The sequence below is a fragment of the Syngnathus typhle genome, linkage group LG20 (assembly GCF_033458585.1).
Source record: "Syngnathus typhle isolate RoL2023-S1 ecotype Sweden linkage group LG20, RoL_Styp_1.0, whole genome shotgun sequence".
Taxonomy (NCBI): domain Eukaryota; kingdom Metazoa; phylum Chordata; class Actinopteri; order Syngnathiformes; family Syngnathidae; genus Syngnathus; species Syngnathus typhle.
The window spans coordinates 2,427,279-2,443,526 of NC_083757.1; the positions used below are offsets into that span (position 1 = coordinate 2,427,279).

The following is a 16,248-nucleotide window of genomic DNA, read 5'->3' on the forward strand; positions in this document are numbered from 1 at the left end:
AATCATAATAACTACCTGTGTGTGTGTATTTTTAGCGACGGATGAATGACAGCGGGAATGGCAGCTCATCTTTTCCTCGGCGACAGGGTGACAAAGTGAGATGTTACGGCGGCGAGACAGCGTAAGCACTCGCCTGGCAGAAAGGTATCTTTCTCTCTTTTCCTCCGCACCTTTCTATCCTTTTAGCCTCACCTCTGTCTACCAGTCTGCACTCCCCCCCGCCTCCCTGAAAGTGAGCTGTCTCCTTGTCTTCCCCACCGCCCGAGACCTGATCCTGTCAGAGACCCCCCCCCACCCCCACCCTGCATCATAATACCACCCATTTCCAATCAATGGCGGCTGCATGAATATTTACGGGGAGGGGGGAAGGGGGCGTGTCCCGTCGCCCTGCAGGGGGGGGTGATTTAGGCTGGAGAGATGGGAGCTCGTCTTCCTGAGTCAGACATGGACAATAAGTCATTAGACGGGGGTGGAAAAAAAAAAGATGTCGAGGGGAAGATGTGACAGAGAGGACCAAAAAGACTTTTTCCTCTTCTACTGCCCCCCCCTCGCAGTCTCCCCCCGCTTATTCGTTCTGTCTAGTCTCTTTCTTCTGACCCTCTCCTCTTCATATCTCCCATTTTATTACCACACATACTCTACACCATCTTCTCGTACTCCCTCCCCTCCTTCCCTCCTCTCTTTCCATCTGTCTTGCTTGCTGCAGTGCCCATGCTGCCAGGCAGAATAAATCACATCTCTAGGCTTGGCTGCAATGGGCCTGAAAATAAAAAGGTATAAAAGTGTCAGGATGAGCTAGTGGCTGGGGGGGGGAGGAGAATTCCTTTATGATAGGTCTAAATCCTCGCGCACACACACTAAGAGGAGGGGGGGGGGGGGTTGCTTGTGTGATGCATACACGTACACAACATATGCCTCTTCAACCAACTCTTTTCCACATCTTACATATGTTATACTTAGCCGGTGATCTTTAAACTGCTACTTACTTGACAAATAATTCAATTTAAGGTGACTTTGTAGCATTGTTTTTAGAGATGGGCCGTTATCTATTGAGATCCCTCTGTTGGCAGACGCCGTGTTATTAAGGTAAATGGCGATGGGAATAGGGAATTCAGATGAGTGAACGTGAAGAGTCCATCGCAAAGTAAGCTACAGCTTCGAGCTACAACGTGCACTTTGTCATTCCTGTTTCGATCACGTCTCGCGCGAGCTAGCATCACGCACTCGTTGCGAGTAATGCTGATAAAGATGAGCGCCTCCCTTGGTGGCCGTGCTTTGGCGTGATTTGCTGTATTGATCAGCCACGCAAAAGAGAAAAGGCTGGGAAATAGGGATACACCAAACACCCTTGGGTATGTGTGTAAGTGGGTGAGTATTTATGTTCACATTAGCAGGCCTCTGGATATGCTTGCACACAAACACACACACACACACACACACACAGATTGGCTCATCCATACCTGCATTAAGCGCAATAAACCCTGCTCTGATGAGCAAGCTCCCGTCGACCTTGGAACTCTGCGGAAAGACAATGCAAAGGGAGCCATGCTGTGAAAGGGAGGGGGGGGGGGATAAGAAGTAGGGAGGCATGAAGGGGGGCTTAACATATTAGCGGAGGAGGGAGGGTGGGAGGGATAGAAAAAGAGTAAGTGAAGCTGCTCAGTATGGGGCAGGAGGGCAGCTCCCGCTCCCGCTTTTCATCCTGAATGCAAATGCGCTTTCCTTGTGACGCTCGTAACTGCTCCGGAGAGAAGCAATTACAACGACTCCGTTCACTCAGAGAGAAAGACACGCATGGCTAGAGGAGGGTAATTAATAAGGAGATGGACGGAATGGAGGAGGAGGACGGGGAGGAGGGAGGGTCCTCCGGAGAAATTGAAGCAGCGCTATCGATCGCGCCGGCAGCCCCGCTGTATCGACACGCACTCGAATCGACCCGGCTCATAACTTACGTCCGGCTTTTTTTTTTTTTTTACTACGAGAGGTCAAAGGTCACGTGTCACCTCGAGTGTCTTTTGAAATATCTCCTTGTTACTTTGATTTCATTCAATTAAAAGACTCGGGCCCCGATATGACCTCACGCGTATTGTTCCGCGCCCGCCTTCTCGTCCAACGGATAGCGGCGCGGCTGGCGCGGCTGGCGCTGCGAGGTACGGCAGCGGCGGCGGCGGCGCTTTTTATTGCAGTCATTTAGGCCGGTAATATGTCATCTCCATTAGCCGAGTTTTAACACTCACAGATAGATGGCCCGGTGACATTTATCTGCGCACGGGTCGTATTTTAGTAGTTAAATGGCTGGCCATGTGCAGGGTGCGTGCAAAATGAGTGTGTGTGTTTAAGGAGTGCGACGGCAGGGTGAGAGAGGGCGGGAGCGAGACGCATTGACTTTTAATGATACGCCATGCAATAGCACTTTGGAAGTAATAATCCCAAATACAATGCGTGGGGTCACCTTTGACCCCTGTTGAAAAGGGAGCGACGAGAGCCAAGCGACTCTCAAAGGCCGAGCCGGGCCGAACCACAATGAGAGGACAGCTAATTAGGGAGGGGCGAAGGAAATTAAAAGAGAAGATGAGAGTGATGGAGAGAGCGACGCAGGACTTGAGTGGGAGTTGTGGCGGCTAATTGCTAGTATGGATTTTGCCATTGTTGACTTTTGAAAGGGTCACCGAGTTGGTCATTCCCGATGGTGACGTCAGGCGAAAGAGCTAATAACTAAGACTCATAACTAATACCGATTATACAATGTTGAGCTCGGACGCAATCTGTTCCGGGCCACTAATCACTTTTTGATTGGTTCAGATTTAGAATCAATTCTCCGATAGAAAATAATGAAACGGAGTGAATTATTGCCGGGGTCAAGCTGCTTTAGTAGGCAAATATTAACTACATTTTAAAATTCTTAACTGTAATATAAGGGCACAATGAATTGCATTCAGGTCTGTTCTGAAATTGTTCAACAGATGGGACATGGGGATTTCCTAGGAAATGCATAACTTGGATTTTTATAGAAATATGACTGATTGAATGCCTAACTTTCACTTTCATTTCCCATCACACACCTGTCTCCAGGCGCTGAAGTTGACTAATGTGACAGAAAATGAACAATTAAAAATATCGTGCAAGCCCAGAGCCTCTGCATGGCAGTGCTTTCACAACTCAGTGGACACCCTAATTGCTTTGAAATACAATTTGGGCTGGCTCTTTGTTGGGTGTTTTGGAGGTATGATACGCTTCAGCGCGCACTTGAAATTGACTTATAAATTACCACGGCGAAATAGATATGGACGCCGGATGCTCAATATCTAAATGTTAGATCCTCCTCGCCGTCTATCCATGCAAAGCTGCGTCTAGACAAAGATGGCGGCCATGTTTGTTTTTCATAGGACGTGTTGATAAGGTTAAAGCCGGATGGCGCCGGCGACTATAAAAGCAGCACGGAGAGAGGAAAATATTTCGGCGAGTGCAGCCATCCCGTAGCGAGGCGGCAAATATGTTTTCAGGCGAGGCGCCAGTGGCGTTTGTCGCATCTCGGGGTATGTGTGTGAAGTCACTGACAGCTTCATCAGGGAGAGATGCGGAACAGGCCGGGTTTACTATCGGGCTGGCCCGCGTCAGTCCAGCTGTTGATGGGAGGGCTGAGGTGGGACAAGGGGAGGACTGCTGTCTCCTTTAATGAGCCTTCGCTTATGTCATCAGCTTTCAATTCGCAGAGCTGTCCGCTACCTCTGGCCCCTCTCACACTATCAGCCTGTCGTGTTTCTCGCCGATGATTTTCCCCACGATTGTGTGTTATAGTAATTAATTTGCTGTCTTGGCCCACCTGGAAAGCTGTCAGACGGAGGACGCCGTCTTCTTTCCGTCACCACCCTGGAGCCAGACAAGTGGTCGCAATGGAGGAAGATCTTTTGGTGGCAGCGTAGAAGTATTAGCACTGAACACAATAAATAAAGATCACAATAGAAATCAGGTCAAAGATTTCGATGATGTTTAATTGATATCAGAATGCACGGCCGGCTTACAGTATTGATTGTGGCAATGCTTCCCTTGCCGAAGGTTCTTGTGATGTCTCAACTCCCTCTACTGGGCCGCACTGCGCACAGCTCATGTCAGTGGACTTTGCGAAACAATCAGCACAGTACTGGAAGAGAAATTCTTCAAAAAATAAGTTTATTCATCCTTTAAACAGATCAGAAAAGTATCATCAGATCATTTTCTCTAAAACAATTGCAAAACATACATGACTAACCTCGGCTTCGGAGATAAAAATATCAACAGGGGATTTTCAATTAAGAATTTAGAAATGTAGATTTACAATACATCTTTTTTTAAAACATGAAAAATTATTTTCGTACACAGATGGAAATAATTGGCATTACTTTAACAAAAAAATATTTAAAAAAGAAAAAAAGAAAAAGGACAATTTTTGTAGTAAATGTCTCATCCATGGATGTTCAAAGAATTATTTTGCAGGCAATTAAATCACAAGGACACAATTCTCCATCTTTGTCGGACGAGTCAAAGGAGAGGATGGAGCTTCCGTGAATGGTGCAGTCCACACTTAAGCCCAAGCCTGACGAAAAGGTGCTGTTGGGAGACACATTGGTTGGCATGATGCAAAGTGGCTTGTTTTTAGGAAGTAGTCTTAAAAAAAAAAAAAAAAAAAAAAAAAAAAAAACATACCTCTCGCAATCAGAGTCACATGACTCCTTATCTTCATCTAACGTAGCGATGCAGCCACCGTCAAAGCGCTGGATGGCCTCAGCCACTGTGTATCGGGTTTTGCCAAAAGCGCACCTCTGCATCTTTTTGACGCTGAGCCCCGACTGGAGGAACAGATGGACTCGACTGTCTGACAGAAACAACGGCGTGTGAAGAACACTAGAAAGGAAATTAGGCGTAATTAACACACCAGCCACGAGGCGTCGACTTCATTTAGCTCGGGAGGAACTCACTTTTCTAAAAACTCCTGCAGGCCTTTCATCCTTTGTCTGATCTGCTCTACGTTCCTTATGCTGAAGAAAGGATTCCAAGAGGGCAATTTGGGGATTTCTCTGAAGGAACGCGAGAACATATCCACTTATTCCCACGGACAGAAGCTTCTTATCAGGCGTGTGAGAACAAACATACATGATGAGAGCGTTTTGCTGCAGACACCGTCGCAGCCAGACAAATTCCCTGTAACGTCGCCTCACTGTGGAAGCCTTCTTGCGAAAACACATGCTATTTGTCTATGACAGAACATCGGAGAACATTTCAAAACCAACAGCGGCCTGACTTGGGATGTGATGCTTACTCACATGGAGACTGATTTCATAATCGACATGCGTGTGCCAGTAGTCCTGTTTTTGGAGCTTTGGATTTCCAACAAAGATGCTAATAAACTCCTTTAAAATAACAAAAGAATAACAAATTAAATACTTCAATGGAATAAGATAAGGCTGGAATATTTGCAAGATGTGGAAACTTACAGTTTTTGCAAGATGGTCAAACATTCTGTCCATGGTGGAAACCTGCAGGATTACATGTCATGATCAGTGAACGCCAGTAGGGGGAGCAAGGCCTGTTTTGCAAGCCTAAAAACTTAAAAAGCAACATATTTATTTTTAATTTTGTCCATGACAATACAAGGTAGGCAAAGGGCGGCATTTGAGAAGAGGTGACAGTTGCGGAAGGAGTCAGACAAAACATCAATTAATTTTTTTCTTCACTCAAAAGATTTTGAAGATGTGAACAATATCAAGATGTGACTATCAAAAGATCCCTGAGGACTCCTGGAATTGCCTAAATCTGTGGCACAGAAGCCTGGGAGAGGCCATTAGATTCTTCCAAGCTTAATACTTTGAAAAATATCAAGTCCTATCACACCAATTTTAATTTGGTGGATTACGCCACTGAAGGCCCAAGTAGCAAATGAACAGCCATGACAAACAAATTAAGACTCAGGACTTTCCAGCTGATATAAGCATAAATGGCAGAATAAAAAGGGCACAGGAGATGGATTTTAGCACACAACACCAAAACAGGATTAGAAACAATAAAGCCTCTTTTGCACACAATCAGCACTAATGCAAGCCAACTAGAAGCATAAATGCATCTATTATAGTGAAACCGTTCAAGGGGATCATTAATTCCCTGAAAGAAAACAAAAACTGCACGCATAGATTGACATTTTTTTTAGCTATACAATTCCGTGTGACCGAAATAGCACTTCACACAATCAAAAGCACAAAATGGCCCCTTGTGTTTAGTTAGACACTCCAAATGGATTCGCACTTTCTATTTGTTGCAAGGTTGAAATGTAATTTAATGGAATTTGTCAAATATTTCCATGCTGTGCTTACCTTTCTCTCGTTGCCTCTTTTCTCTCAGTTCCAGTCTGCGTGGTTTTTTTCCCAATCTCTTGTCGACTGAATCAAACGCTCATTGCAACCTGGTCCACTTTGTAATAAAAATAATAATAATAGTAAAAAAAGATAAACAACGCAGGGTGGAGTTTAAAAAACGTTGGAATCGCTGCTACGATGTTTGTGTTGCCAAAAAACTGCGTGCACACCTGTTAGCGTGTCAGATGATTTTACCTGGCCAGCCCAGGGGGGCGGGGACTAATTCCTAATCGGTGCATAATCTATACATCAATCTATATGTTAAATAATTAAGCCCAACGTTGACCTGAAAATGCCTTGTAAATGAGAAAGTGTTCTCAATTGGCTTACCTGGTAAAACATTGAATTAAAAAAAAAAAAAAAAGGCTTCACAGGACACAAAAAACAGTTTGATCCAAAACTTGTGACATCAATTCCCAGATAAATTACCTGATACTTTGATTTAAAACAAATCAACAGAAAGATCTATGTAAACTTGTTATTCATGTGATGTTGACAGAAGTCCCATGGGACACTCATTTGTCTTGTCCTGGGAAAAATGCACTCCTTCTAGATAGTAACGACGAATTTAAAATCAGTAATGGGTTACATAAAATATTTGGTTATATATCAATTCAATGTTAAGCCATCAATCACTTCACTGCTTTTAAACTGCTTGTTAAATCATGATAGCACATTTATTGTTAAACACAATCCTTCAAAATAGCATTCAATTACGATCAAAAGCACTTACCAGCAGTGGCCAAGCAATTCAAGTGAATGTGCAGCCAGCTCGACCGTAGTCAACTAAGTAGGTTACCAACACCAACTCTGGCCATTAGCATACAATAGGGTGGGTGGAGTCATGAGTTCTCCAGTTGGTGGTTTAACTTTCAGTGCTGTTGCAATTTCCACGATATGTAATAAACTGCATGTTTGTTCAAAAAAACTTTTATTTGATTCAAGGTAATATTTACAAAAGAGAAAATTAATACACCAATGCAAACAAAACAACAACAGACACTTCCCTTTGATGAAATGGTGAAAGCAATGCTGGCTGACACCATAAAACGCATGGAACTAGAACCACCAGTCAGGTGAGCAACAACTTCCGCCAAGCTACTACCTTGAAAACCTTTTGAGAACATAGCGCCTGGAACAATTCAAATCTCCCCTTCAGCAGCCATGGGGTACATTTTGAATCGAGTAAACATAAAACAAAAACTACAACAGCTAAAAAATAAAAATAGAAGGCCAGGCCAACGAAGGAAAGTCAGTCCTGAGGGGAACAAAAGGGGGCGGGGTCAATCTATGGAGTTGCAAGGCCCAGAGACAGCTCGCTACTGAGTTTCATCTTCTGGACATGAGTGCCATGTTAGTCTCTCCTCGTAGAAGGCAATGACCACTTGAGGGCACTTGGTGTTGGCTTCGCGGGCTGGGACCAGGTCGGCTTCATCCGAATCTTTCCTGCGGCGGCAAACGGAGGAATGTACGTGTCGGCAAATCACCATTAAGTGATGACTGACTTAATAATCAAATATGTCTTACCATTTCATCAAGAACATCAACTCGCCGCTGCTGTCTGTTGCGCCGATGATTCTTTCGGGATCAAGTTTCCTCGCAAAGCCTCTGGGTTTCTCTGGCTGCAAATGTGGAGAGTAATAGTATAGTCAAGTCAAGCATGCTTTAAACATTTGTGAATCGCTTTTGCACGGTTGCTAAGGTACGACGTCACATATGAGACTGAACGACCACACCTTATTAAATCGTAGTAATGAGCGCTAGACGGTGGTTTCGAAAGGACTCACAGCGTCTTTTTTCTTTGCGTCCATTTCGGAATCGTCCGCAGGCGCCTTTCTCTTCAGAGAAGCCGGTTTCTCTTTAATGTTCTTCTGGGCTTCGAGAAAAGCGTTGATAAGCTCGGGACAACCCAGGTTCTCCTCTGGCTCCCAAGTGTTGTCAGCTCTGGGTGAGGAAAAGCGAAGGTTGAATGGAATGGGGGAGAAGGGAAACAAAAACAAGGTCAGGCAAATACCCTGATATGCATTTGCAAAGCCGACTTCGCACCGAAATGAATGCAAATGTCCAGGTTCCACATGCAACTACAGAAGTAAATAGACAGACCCCATAACAGGGAAGCCCTTTGACCACAGCAGGGGGTTGGGGAGGGGGGGTGGGGGTCTGTATCTTAGGCGACTCACTCTGTAAATCCTTTCCACTTGAGGAAGAACTCCACCTTCCCATTCACAATACGCTGGTCCAGCACTTTTTCCACCACAAATTCCTCAGGTTCTTCTTGTACACCCTGCCCCCCCTGAGAATCCTTCCTACTCTTGGTATTCTGCTTCTTGCCCATGCTGTGCTCTATTAAAAAGAAATAAACAGTAAGACTTCAATTGTTGATGCTTTTACACTGAATAACCAAAAACAATTTGTCAGTCTAGACCAGCTTATTGTACAGAACCCTAAGATAATGGAAGCCTGCATCACACTAAAGCGATCGACGGGACAACAGGTTGGTTTGGCACGAGAAAAAACACCTTCTTACAAGGACGGTGTTGGAAAAGTAACTGTTGCACCACGATCCGAAGTTTGTTGATATTGATGTTTATCGCGGGGAACTGCAGCACTACGGTGGTGCACTCGATCGACAATTGCGCGCAGAATAAAGCCGGTAACAAGTGCAGATGTTAAAAGGCTCCACAGACTTTTTAAAAGGCTGAAATAATCCGTTACGAAAAGACGAGAAACGTACTTGCTAACTCGGATGGTTTGGGTACACACGATTAGCTCAAAGGAAGCTTTTTAAATTCAAACAATTTACGGTCCATTTGTTTCATCTTCAAATACGTACCTTGCAGACTAAACTAAAAACAACGTGGCACAGCTTGGACGGTGGATGATGAACACGCGGTCAGCTTCTTTATCCCGACTAGCATAGGCGCCAAAAGCTAGCTTCTGGCCTTCTACGGAAGCCTGGACGGAAACTAGGCGGCGCTTTTTTTTTCCACTTCCGGGATAAAAAAGTCGTTGTGTCCGCAAAATGGGTCCGGAGACCGATTTAAATCTTTTGTTACCTCATATCAATAACTTAACCTATAACTAAAAGCTATTTTAGGCCAGTATAGTTGTTAGATAATATTTGAAAAAAGCATGCGACAGCTATAATATGCGACATTCTGTCTTTGATGACTAACGTAGCCAAAATAGCTCACATGGCTGAGATTAAAAACTTAAAAGTAAAATAATTATTAAATGCAAGAACGAGACATGCATCGCTTTCATTTTTAATCAGAATCATGTCAAAGCCTCTTGAAGTCCCCCTCAAGCAGAAAACACATTCAACAATACCATGCAATCAAAAACATTTGCTCAACGATGGAGAGAAGAGGGGGAGAACATTTATACCAAGAAGTAAACAGTCATACCAGACAAATAAAAAAATGAAAACATGAGAACATGGTAAAGAAAAAGATCAGGAACTAATTTGTGCATGTCTATTGCGTATCTTCATTTCAAAGTCTTTGTAAATGCCTCAGAAAAAAAAACACAGCAAACCCAAGTAAATACTTTTCAAACAATCCCAAACATAACATGATTGTATTAAATCTTTAATGGGAAGGTTCGGGCCCATACAGGGACATTTGACCAATAATGGAGTGATATAGTGCACTTAAAATATGTTTCCAAAGTTTTAAGATGAACTCAAGTGAGAGGTAGAAAATAACCTGGCCGAATCTTTACAATAAATTAATTTGTGTGAATTGTGCTTTAAATCAGTTAACGATGACTTTGAATTGTAGTTCATGTACATAAACCATCCAATGCAACTTAAGGCCTTGTCAGTTCAATCATTGGTACATGTCATCGAGACGTAACCCAATCTCTCTCATCTTAAATTTCATGACAGCACACACGTCCAAAAATCTGAAATAAATGTGTAAACATTACTGTAAGCAATTTCCCATTTCTATGACCACTTTTGAATACACTTATGATGGAAATAAAAACGCACGGCCATTGGCGGCCTTTGATGCGTACAAGCTTTCATAAACTTCAAAATGCTTGAATAAATACAGCCATTAATCATCACCCGCTTGTGTCGTAGGGTACGCTTGAGAGGATATACCAAAACAAAGGAGACTTGGCCGTCTTCTTTGCTAGCTGGCCATGCTGACGTATAAACATGCCTGATCTTTTACACGTTTCGGTCAGCCGCAATAGCCAGCGAGCGAGTCATTTTGATGTTTGCCGGCACAGAAAGCGAGTGGTTGCATCACATACAGTTCCATACAAACTTTCCTTTCAACGCCCTTGGAGTCCATTTTCAAAGAAGCTTCGGATGTCCAGTGTGTAAGCTACATTCCCCCCCACCTTTTCACAAGTCTTTCTTTTAATAACTCTTTGTGACTTTCTCCTTTTTTTGGCAGCTTTAGCTGTTACAGACTCCCAACAGCAGTGGGTTCGACACGCACGCACGCACGCACACCTTGGTAAGGCGATCCCGCAGCCAGAGAAAGGCAAGAAAGTTCAACTTTAGTTTGGCGCAAGAAATACTGCATCACTGCTTCTTCCCTTTCTTCCTCTTGTCTGTTTTATTGCTGCTCGATGAGGAGACGGCGGGCCTCCTCACAGGCTGAACCACCACCCTGCCGTTGGCCCCGCACTGCAGGGTGAATCGGTCCGGGTTCAGGGGCTGTCCCGAATCATCTCTCAGGCGAGCCAGGACGTCTCTGGTGAGCTGCCTTATCTGCTGCCCAACGGCGCCCATGGTCTTGGCCGTGATCTGTTTCTCCCTCAGCAACCTGTCTCTGTGGGCGTGGAGCCGGTCCACTTCCTCCTGGAGCCCCGTGATGGCGTCCAGTTTGCGTTTGCGGCAGTTCTGCGCCGCCAACTTGTTCTTGCCCCGCCGCCGGATGTCCCTGAGGAGCGTCACTTGTTCGGGGGAGAAGCCGTGGCCGTCGACGATGTCCAGGAACTCTTCCACGGGCATGTTGACGATCTGCAGCACAGAAAAGGGGATGCACAAGGCGCGGGCGCGCATCTCGTCCCGGCTCAGCTCCGGCTGATCGAGATAGGGTTCTTCGTCATCGCTAAGTGGCTCCTCCTTGATGCCTTTGTGAGGCAGAGTGACGGGTGGCGGATTGAAGACAGCGGGAGATGAGTAGCTGTGGTCGTGCCACACGCGCTCGCTGAGATCCACATGCGGCCACAGGGTGGTGCGGTCCAAAACGCCTTTACAGGGGAGCGAATCCACCTCGCTGCTGTAACCCGTAGCTCCGCATTCATCCTCGCACGAACTGGAGGACGATGACATCTCCGACGATCCTGAACAAGCAAAGGTACCGCTTGGTGAAAACGTGGCTCAGGAACACATTGGATCAGCTATGGAAGAAGAACCCACCTGGGGAGACTGGACCTCCAGAGCTGCTCTCCAGAGAGAGACCAGAATCAGAGTCCAAATCCTCAAGGATGTCTGGGTTGATGCTTCCAAAAGAGTCAATCAGCTGTGAGTCAATACTTTCCAAGCCCTCCAAACCCAGCTGATTGATCTGGTCAAAAACGGCCTCATCCAGGCAGTCACCCAGCGCCCCTTGCAACGGCGTGCCGCCACTTAAGTTGCACACCGAGGCAAAAGGCAGCGCAGCCAGCCCCAGGGCCATCTCCGGTGAAGCGCCGGAGCGGCTGGAGCCGGTGGACTCCTGTCGGAATAATGGCCTCTGCTGACTGGCATCAAACACTCCGCCGCTGGTTACCATGGCATCCAGCAAAGTGGCATCCAGGTTGATGCCACCCCCGCCGCCGTCTATGTCCAGGTCTGACATGCGCTCAGTAACAAGAGAGTCCAGGTCCTATAAAAAGAAGCACATTTCGACTTGCTAAATGCTCCTAAAGTCATTTCGGGGGGGGGAAAGGAAAATCACACAAGACAAAAATTTACATCAAGGTTAGCGACTGGCATTGAGAGGAAGCGGCTCCAGTGCTCGTCGAAGTCGGTCGCGGGCAGTGGGTGATGTGGCGACTCCGACAGCCCAGTGATGCCATCAAGCACGCTCTACAGGAAGATTACAAATCAAGGTTAGACATTTATTTACTTTCCAACAAGCAGTCGCAATTCAACAAAGTTATAAGCTGTTGCATATTTGGTGATAATATTAGCTCGTGTATATAAATAAATGGGAGGTCCATACCTCTTGTTCCAATGTGGAGCTGAGAGCCAGCTGAGTGACTGGAGCAGATTCCTCCTCCTCTTTGACAGCGACATCATCCTCCTGGCGGGATGCACGAGCGACAGAAGGTTAGGAATGCACATTAGGATAAGGAGAGATAAAATGGATTCAAAATATAAGCGCTGCTAGAGTCAGCCAAAGGCTGCATTTGTTTGCCAAATGAGTTCTGTCAAAGTATAAATATTTTTTAATTCTTGCAAATAAATAGAATGATGACACTGGGGTGTTTGTTTTCACCAGCAGCTGTTGCGAACACCAGATGGAAGTGAACGCTAACTTTACTTTTACGGGTAAAGTGACTGCCGATGGGCCCTATGGGACAAATTGGAATTCTGTAAGCAAGTGTTTTTGGAGCTTGAAAATGACAATTAAAAGTTTGAGCCTAAGTGCGCAGCAGTTCCAATAACACATTGAACAACAAAAATCATCAAACTCAAAGCGCGCCGCGACCATACACTACTCTTGCAACAACTGCCACTTTTGTAGCGGCAAAGAACGTGGAGGTCTAAGCCCTACTTCTCCACCTCTCTCAAAGCCTCCAGCTGGCAGTTTAGTCTGGAGAAAGGAGATATGGTTACACAATTGACAGGGGGGGCAAGCAACTGCCCTCAAGATAGAACAAGTCCACTCTGATCGATCTGGATTCAATTCATATTGGGACATTTGCATGACATTTGCAAAACAAGGTCATTAGGTTTACTTCATTTACTTTAATGTTTGGGCTCTGTTGAGCAAAGAATGGCAAGATCTTGCTTAGTTGGTCGGTTGCCAGCTAGCTAGCTAGACCAGTTAGGTGCTATCTGGTCCATCAAAGTTAGATCATTCATCTGTATTGTTCTTGTTCTGTTTGAAAACACTCAGTGGATTGAGGGAGGGACGCCCTTACTCAACAGACAGCTAACTTCACAAGCTAATAATAGCACGCCCTGCTTATTTCATGACAATGATCACCACTTTCATGTAGTTTTTGATGGAGTTGAACAAGCTATTCTGCTTTAACGCTACAGCTTTGAAGCTATCTGTATTTCTGCTTTACTACTACTTACCCACTTTGTTCATTTATTGAGCTTCATGCAACGTCGCAAAACATACTTGCCTGTGTTACAACCCTGCTGACACAAGGCCCGGATGCAGATGTTCGCTGAAGCTCTTGGTTCCTGTCATCGTTGGCTTGGTAGCTTTCTGGGTCCGGCTCGGTGTCTGTACTGCTGCTCGTTGAAGGCTCTCCACCATCAGACTTGTCAATGGGCGACACTTGGTGCACCAGCCATGCGTTGAGCTGCGTGGGGAACCGCGGAGAGCCCAGATTCCGAACCTCCTCAAGAAGCCGGCGACTTGCAAAGAAACTGTCCAACTCGGGGCATTTGGGGTGCACGGTGTATCCCCCGAGGGTGTCTCTTAAATTGTGGAAGGGCGTCTGCGTGTAGGCAGAGCTAGGACCTAAGTTAATCTCAATCAGAGGCGAGTAGTAGCCACTTAAGTAGCTGTCGATGTCCACGCGAACTCCAATCAAACTGAGCAAGATGGTCAACTGAATCAGGCCTTCTGTGAAGTATTTTTTCGCGACTTGCATTTTCTAAATACGATAGCACTGCGGATAAATATGTAATGCTGGCCTAACAGTTCCTCTTTTTTTCCGGGTGGACAAAGGGAAAAGCCTTAACAAAGAGCACGCCTTCCCCTGTCAGACAAAGAGGACCGCCTGTACCGGCGAACTCGTCAGTTAGCAAACGCTATGCTAGATGCTAAGCTACCAGCTTTATGACCAATTACCGTAAACCTCTTGAAACAAACATAGCGAAATACGCTACCTTTCAATCCTTTGTTGTAGACCGTTTGTCGTTTTAATGGTCAAAGCCTACGGACGTCACAAATGTTACGTCAAGTGCGATGTGGGTGAAGCTCAATGCGGATAACCAAAGAGTGCTCCACAGAAAGAACTTCGACAAAATTTGCATTACTGACATCAATTGGGTAATAGCGTAGACTACAGCGAGCGCTGATTGGACAATCTGGCTGGCTGTCATACTTTTACCCAATGATATTTCCTCTTCATTGAAAACCACTTCTTGTTTCGCAACACAAAACTACAAATATTTACATTAAAAAAAACACCACTATAAGACTGCTTCCGGACAGTTCTTATCACGACTAATATTCATTTAGTTAGGGGTTAGTTTTTACCCTCACTCGGACTAGTTTGATTTCTCTCACATATTTGTCAACAGTATAGTCCGGTTTCATTTGGTGCAATCATGTGTTTACGGCTGGTGGGACAGTTTGTACTACTGACCTCCTTTTGTTCTATGTTTAGCCTATTGGTAAAAGTTTGGATTACAGTATCAACTTGGTAAACTTGTTTACAGACGCTATCAAAACAACTTATATAACTGTGTTTTTCCCTTTTAAATTCATCCATTTTCTATACTCTCATTTAAATGCTATGGAGCCAATCCCAACTGCGACTGACTGAATGGCAGAGTACACCCGGGACTGGTCGCCAGTTAAGCGTAGGCCTCATGTTGACAATCGTTCACAATTACACCTATGGAGCTGAGGAATAAAAAAAAAATAAAAAAACAAGCACAGGACAAACATGCAAACTCCACTCAAGAAGGTCGGAGCGGGAACTCCAGACCTCAGAAATGGAAGGCAGGCGTGCCAATCAAGAGGCCTACCATCCTGTCTAATTTCAGCATTTGTCCCATTTACCCAAGCACCCTAACTGATCATTTTAATCTGTTTTGCTCATACTGATTACCCAACTAGAGTTCAAAGTTCATCTTTGTTGACTTTTTTCTACTCTGAATTTCTTAGATAATACTTTCGTAACCATATATAGTAAATACACAGTAAAAATGACTCATTATACGATGTGTCTATCAAGTCCCACATTAAGGACAACCTTGATTTAATTTCAAAGACATAAGCACAAATAATGACTGCTTCACTTTAATAAATAAAGACATTAAAGGCATCATATAAACTGGATTGCCCTTGAAACTAAATAAAAGTGTATCAATGATCTGACTTTATATCAAACCAACGCCTCAGCCCCCCAAAAAGGTGGTGGGTTCAATCCTCGAGCCTGGTCCTCAGGTCCAAGAGTTCTCGAGCAAATACTGTAATATTGCTTAACTGGCCCACTTGCGACATCTGCTGTTCAAAAGCGGTATTTCTAGTTTGACACTATTTTGGAGATTTGACCGTACAGACATAGCCCAAAAACAAAATGAACGTAGTTTCGACTTATTTGTCTTTTACTACTAAATAAATTATTAATAAATTATTTTGAAAAGCTTCCAATCCCCCAAAAGTAATTGTTGAATACAGCGCCCCACAAATTCATGTCCAGAAATCCTCCAAATAACCACTCAAAACAGAAAGAAAAGGTTGGGGGGAAAACATGTGGAAAATATTCTACTCCAGTTTATCAAACAACATTTTAACAGTCACCTGATTAATCCACAAGTATTTTCATAACGATGTGAAATACAGTTAAATCATCTTTGTGAAGTTCTGACAGATTTATTGGAAGAGAAGGCGGCCCTTAAATCATACCCACACGCTGCTCTAAACTCCAAGATGATTGGTGGAATGTTATGTGACGTCAGTGAATTTGCACGCCTGCGCGTTATAGTGCAAGCGCTCAG

The 16,248-nt window shown here is 44.7% G+C and overlaps 3 protein-coding genes and 1 long non-coding RNA gene across 5 annotated transcripts in view; 1 reads left to right on the forward strand and 3 right to left on the reverse strand.

The window, feature by feature from the left end:
* The window catches only part of LOC133144073 (uncharacterized), a 37,379-nt gene extending 37,326 nt beyond the window's left edge, over positions 1-53 (forward strand). Inside the window, exon 10 of the long non-coding RNA XR_009710550.1 lies at positions 36-53. This is a non-coding gene — a long non-coding RNA (uncharacterized LOC133144073). The remainder of the gene's footprint in view (positions 1-35) is intronic.
* Positions 1-7,196, reverse strand: part of snx10a (sorting nexin 10a) — a 28,868-nt gene extending 21,672 nt beyond the window's left edge. For both annotated transcript variants that reach the window (XM_061266457.1, XM_061266456.1), the window contains exons 1-9: positions 7,120-7,196; positions 6,345-6,441; positions 5,472-5,513; positions 5,301-5,387; positions 5,131-5,231; positions 4,956-5,054; positions 4,684-4,881; positions 4,023-4,587; positions 3,824-3,934 (exon numbers count right to left, since the gene is read on the reverse strand). In XM_061266457.1, coding sequence (XP_061122441.1) covers positions 4,455-4,587; positions 4,684-4,881; positions 4,956-5,054; positions 5,131-5,231; positions 5,301-5,387; positions 5,472-5,504 — 651 coding nt within the window. In that variant the 5' untranslated portion in view covers positions 5,505-5,513; positions 6,345-6,441; positions 7,120-7,196 and the 3' untranslated portion in view covers positions 3,824-3,934; positions 4,023-4,454. The remainder of the gene's footprint in view (positions 1-3,823; positions 3,935-4,022; positions 4,588-4,683; positions 4,882-4,955; positions 5,055-5,130; positions 5,232-5,300; positions 5,388-5,471; positions 5,514-6,344; positions 6,442-7,119) is intronic.
* A 104-nt stretch (positions 7,197-7,300) lies between these two features.
* On the reverse strand, positions 7,301-9,375 carry cbx3a (chromobox homolog 3a (HP1 gamma homolog, Drosophila)). The gene is made up of 5 exons (XM_061266459.1): positions 9,220-9,375; positions 8,567-8,729; positions 8,174-8,330; positions 7,914-8,008; positions 7,301-7,832 (listed from the first exon to the last, which is right to left on the reverse strand). The coding sequence occupies exons 2-5, from the start codon at positions 8,719-8,721 to the stop codon at positions 7,706-7,708; spliced, it is 534 nt and encodes a 177-aa protein (XP_061122443.1). The 5' UTR covers positions 8,722-8,729; positions 9,220-9,375; the 3' UTR covers positions 7,301-7,705.
* A 265-nt stretch (positions 9,376-9,640) lies between these two features.
* On the reverse strand, positions 9,641-14,575 carry nfe2l3 (nfe2 like bZIP transcription factor 3). The gene is made up of 5 exons (XM_061266454.1): positions 13,692-14,575; positions 12,557-12,637; positions 12,307-12,420; positions 11,770-12,217; positions 9,641-11,693 (listed from the first exon to the last, which is right to left on the reverse strand). Exons 1-5 carry the CDS (start codon positions 14,166-14,168, stop codon positions 10,927-10,929), a joined length of 1,887 nt encoding a protein of 628 aa, XP_061122438.1. The 5' UTR covers positions 14,169-14,575; the 3' UTR covers positions 9,641-10,926.
* Between the last annotated feature and the right edge of the window lie 1,673 nt (positions 14,576-16,248).

Excerpts from the sequence above, each read along its gene's own strand:
- cbx3a (XM_061266459.1), bottom strand. The coding sequence starts at position 8,721 with ATGGGCAAGAAGCAGAATACCAAGAGTAGGAAGGATTCTCAGGGGGGG. Across the intron at positions 8,331-8,566 it reads AAGTGGAAAGGATTTACAGA|AGCTGACAACACTTGGGAGC; the intron begins GTGAGTCGCCTA and ends TTCCTCACCCAG. Across the intron at positions 7,833-7,913 it reads TTGATGTTCTTGATGAAATG|GAAAGATTCGGATGAAGCCG; the intron begins GTAAGACATATT and ends TTGCCGCCGCAG.
- nfe2l3 (XM_061266454.1), bottom strand. The coding sequence starts at position 14,168 with ATGCAAGTCGCGAAAAAATACTTCACAGAAGGCCTGATTCAGTTGACC. Across the intron at positions 12,421-12,556 it reads GCTCCACATTGGAACAAGAG|AGCGTGCTTGATGGCATCAC; the intron begins GTATGGACCTCC and ends ATCTTCCTGTAG. Across the intron at positions 11,694-11,769 it reads TGGAGGTCCAGTCTCCCCAG|GATCGTCGGAGATGTCATCG; the intron begins GTGGGTTCTTCT and ends TTGCTTGTTCAG.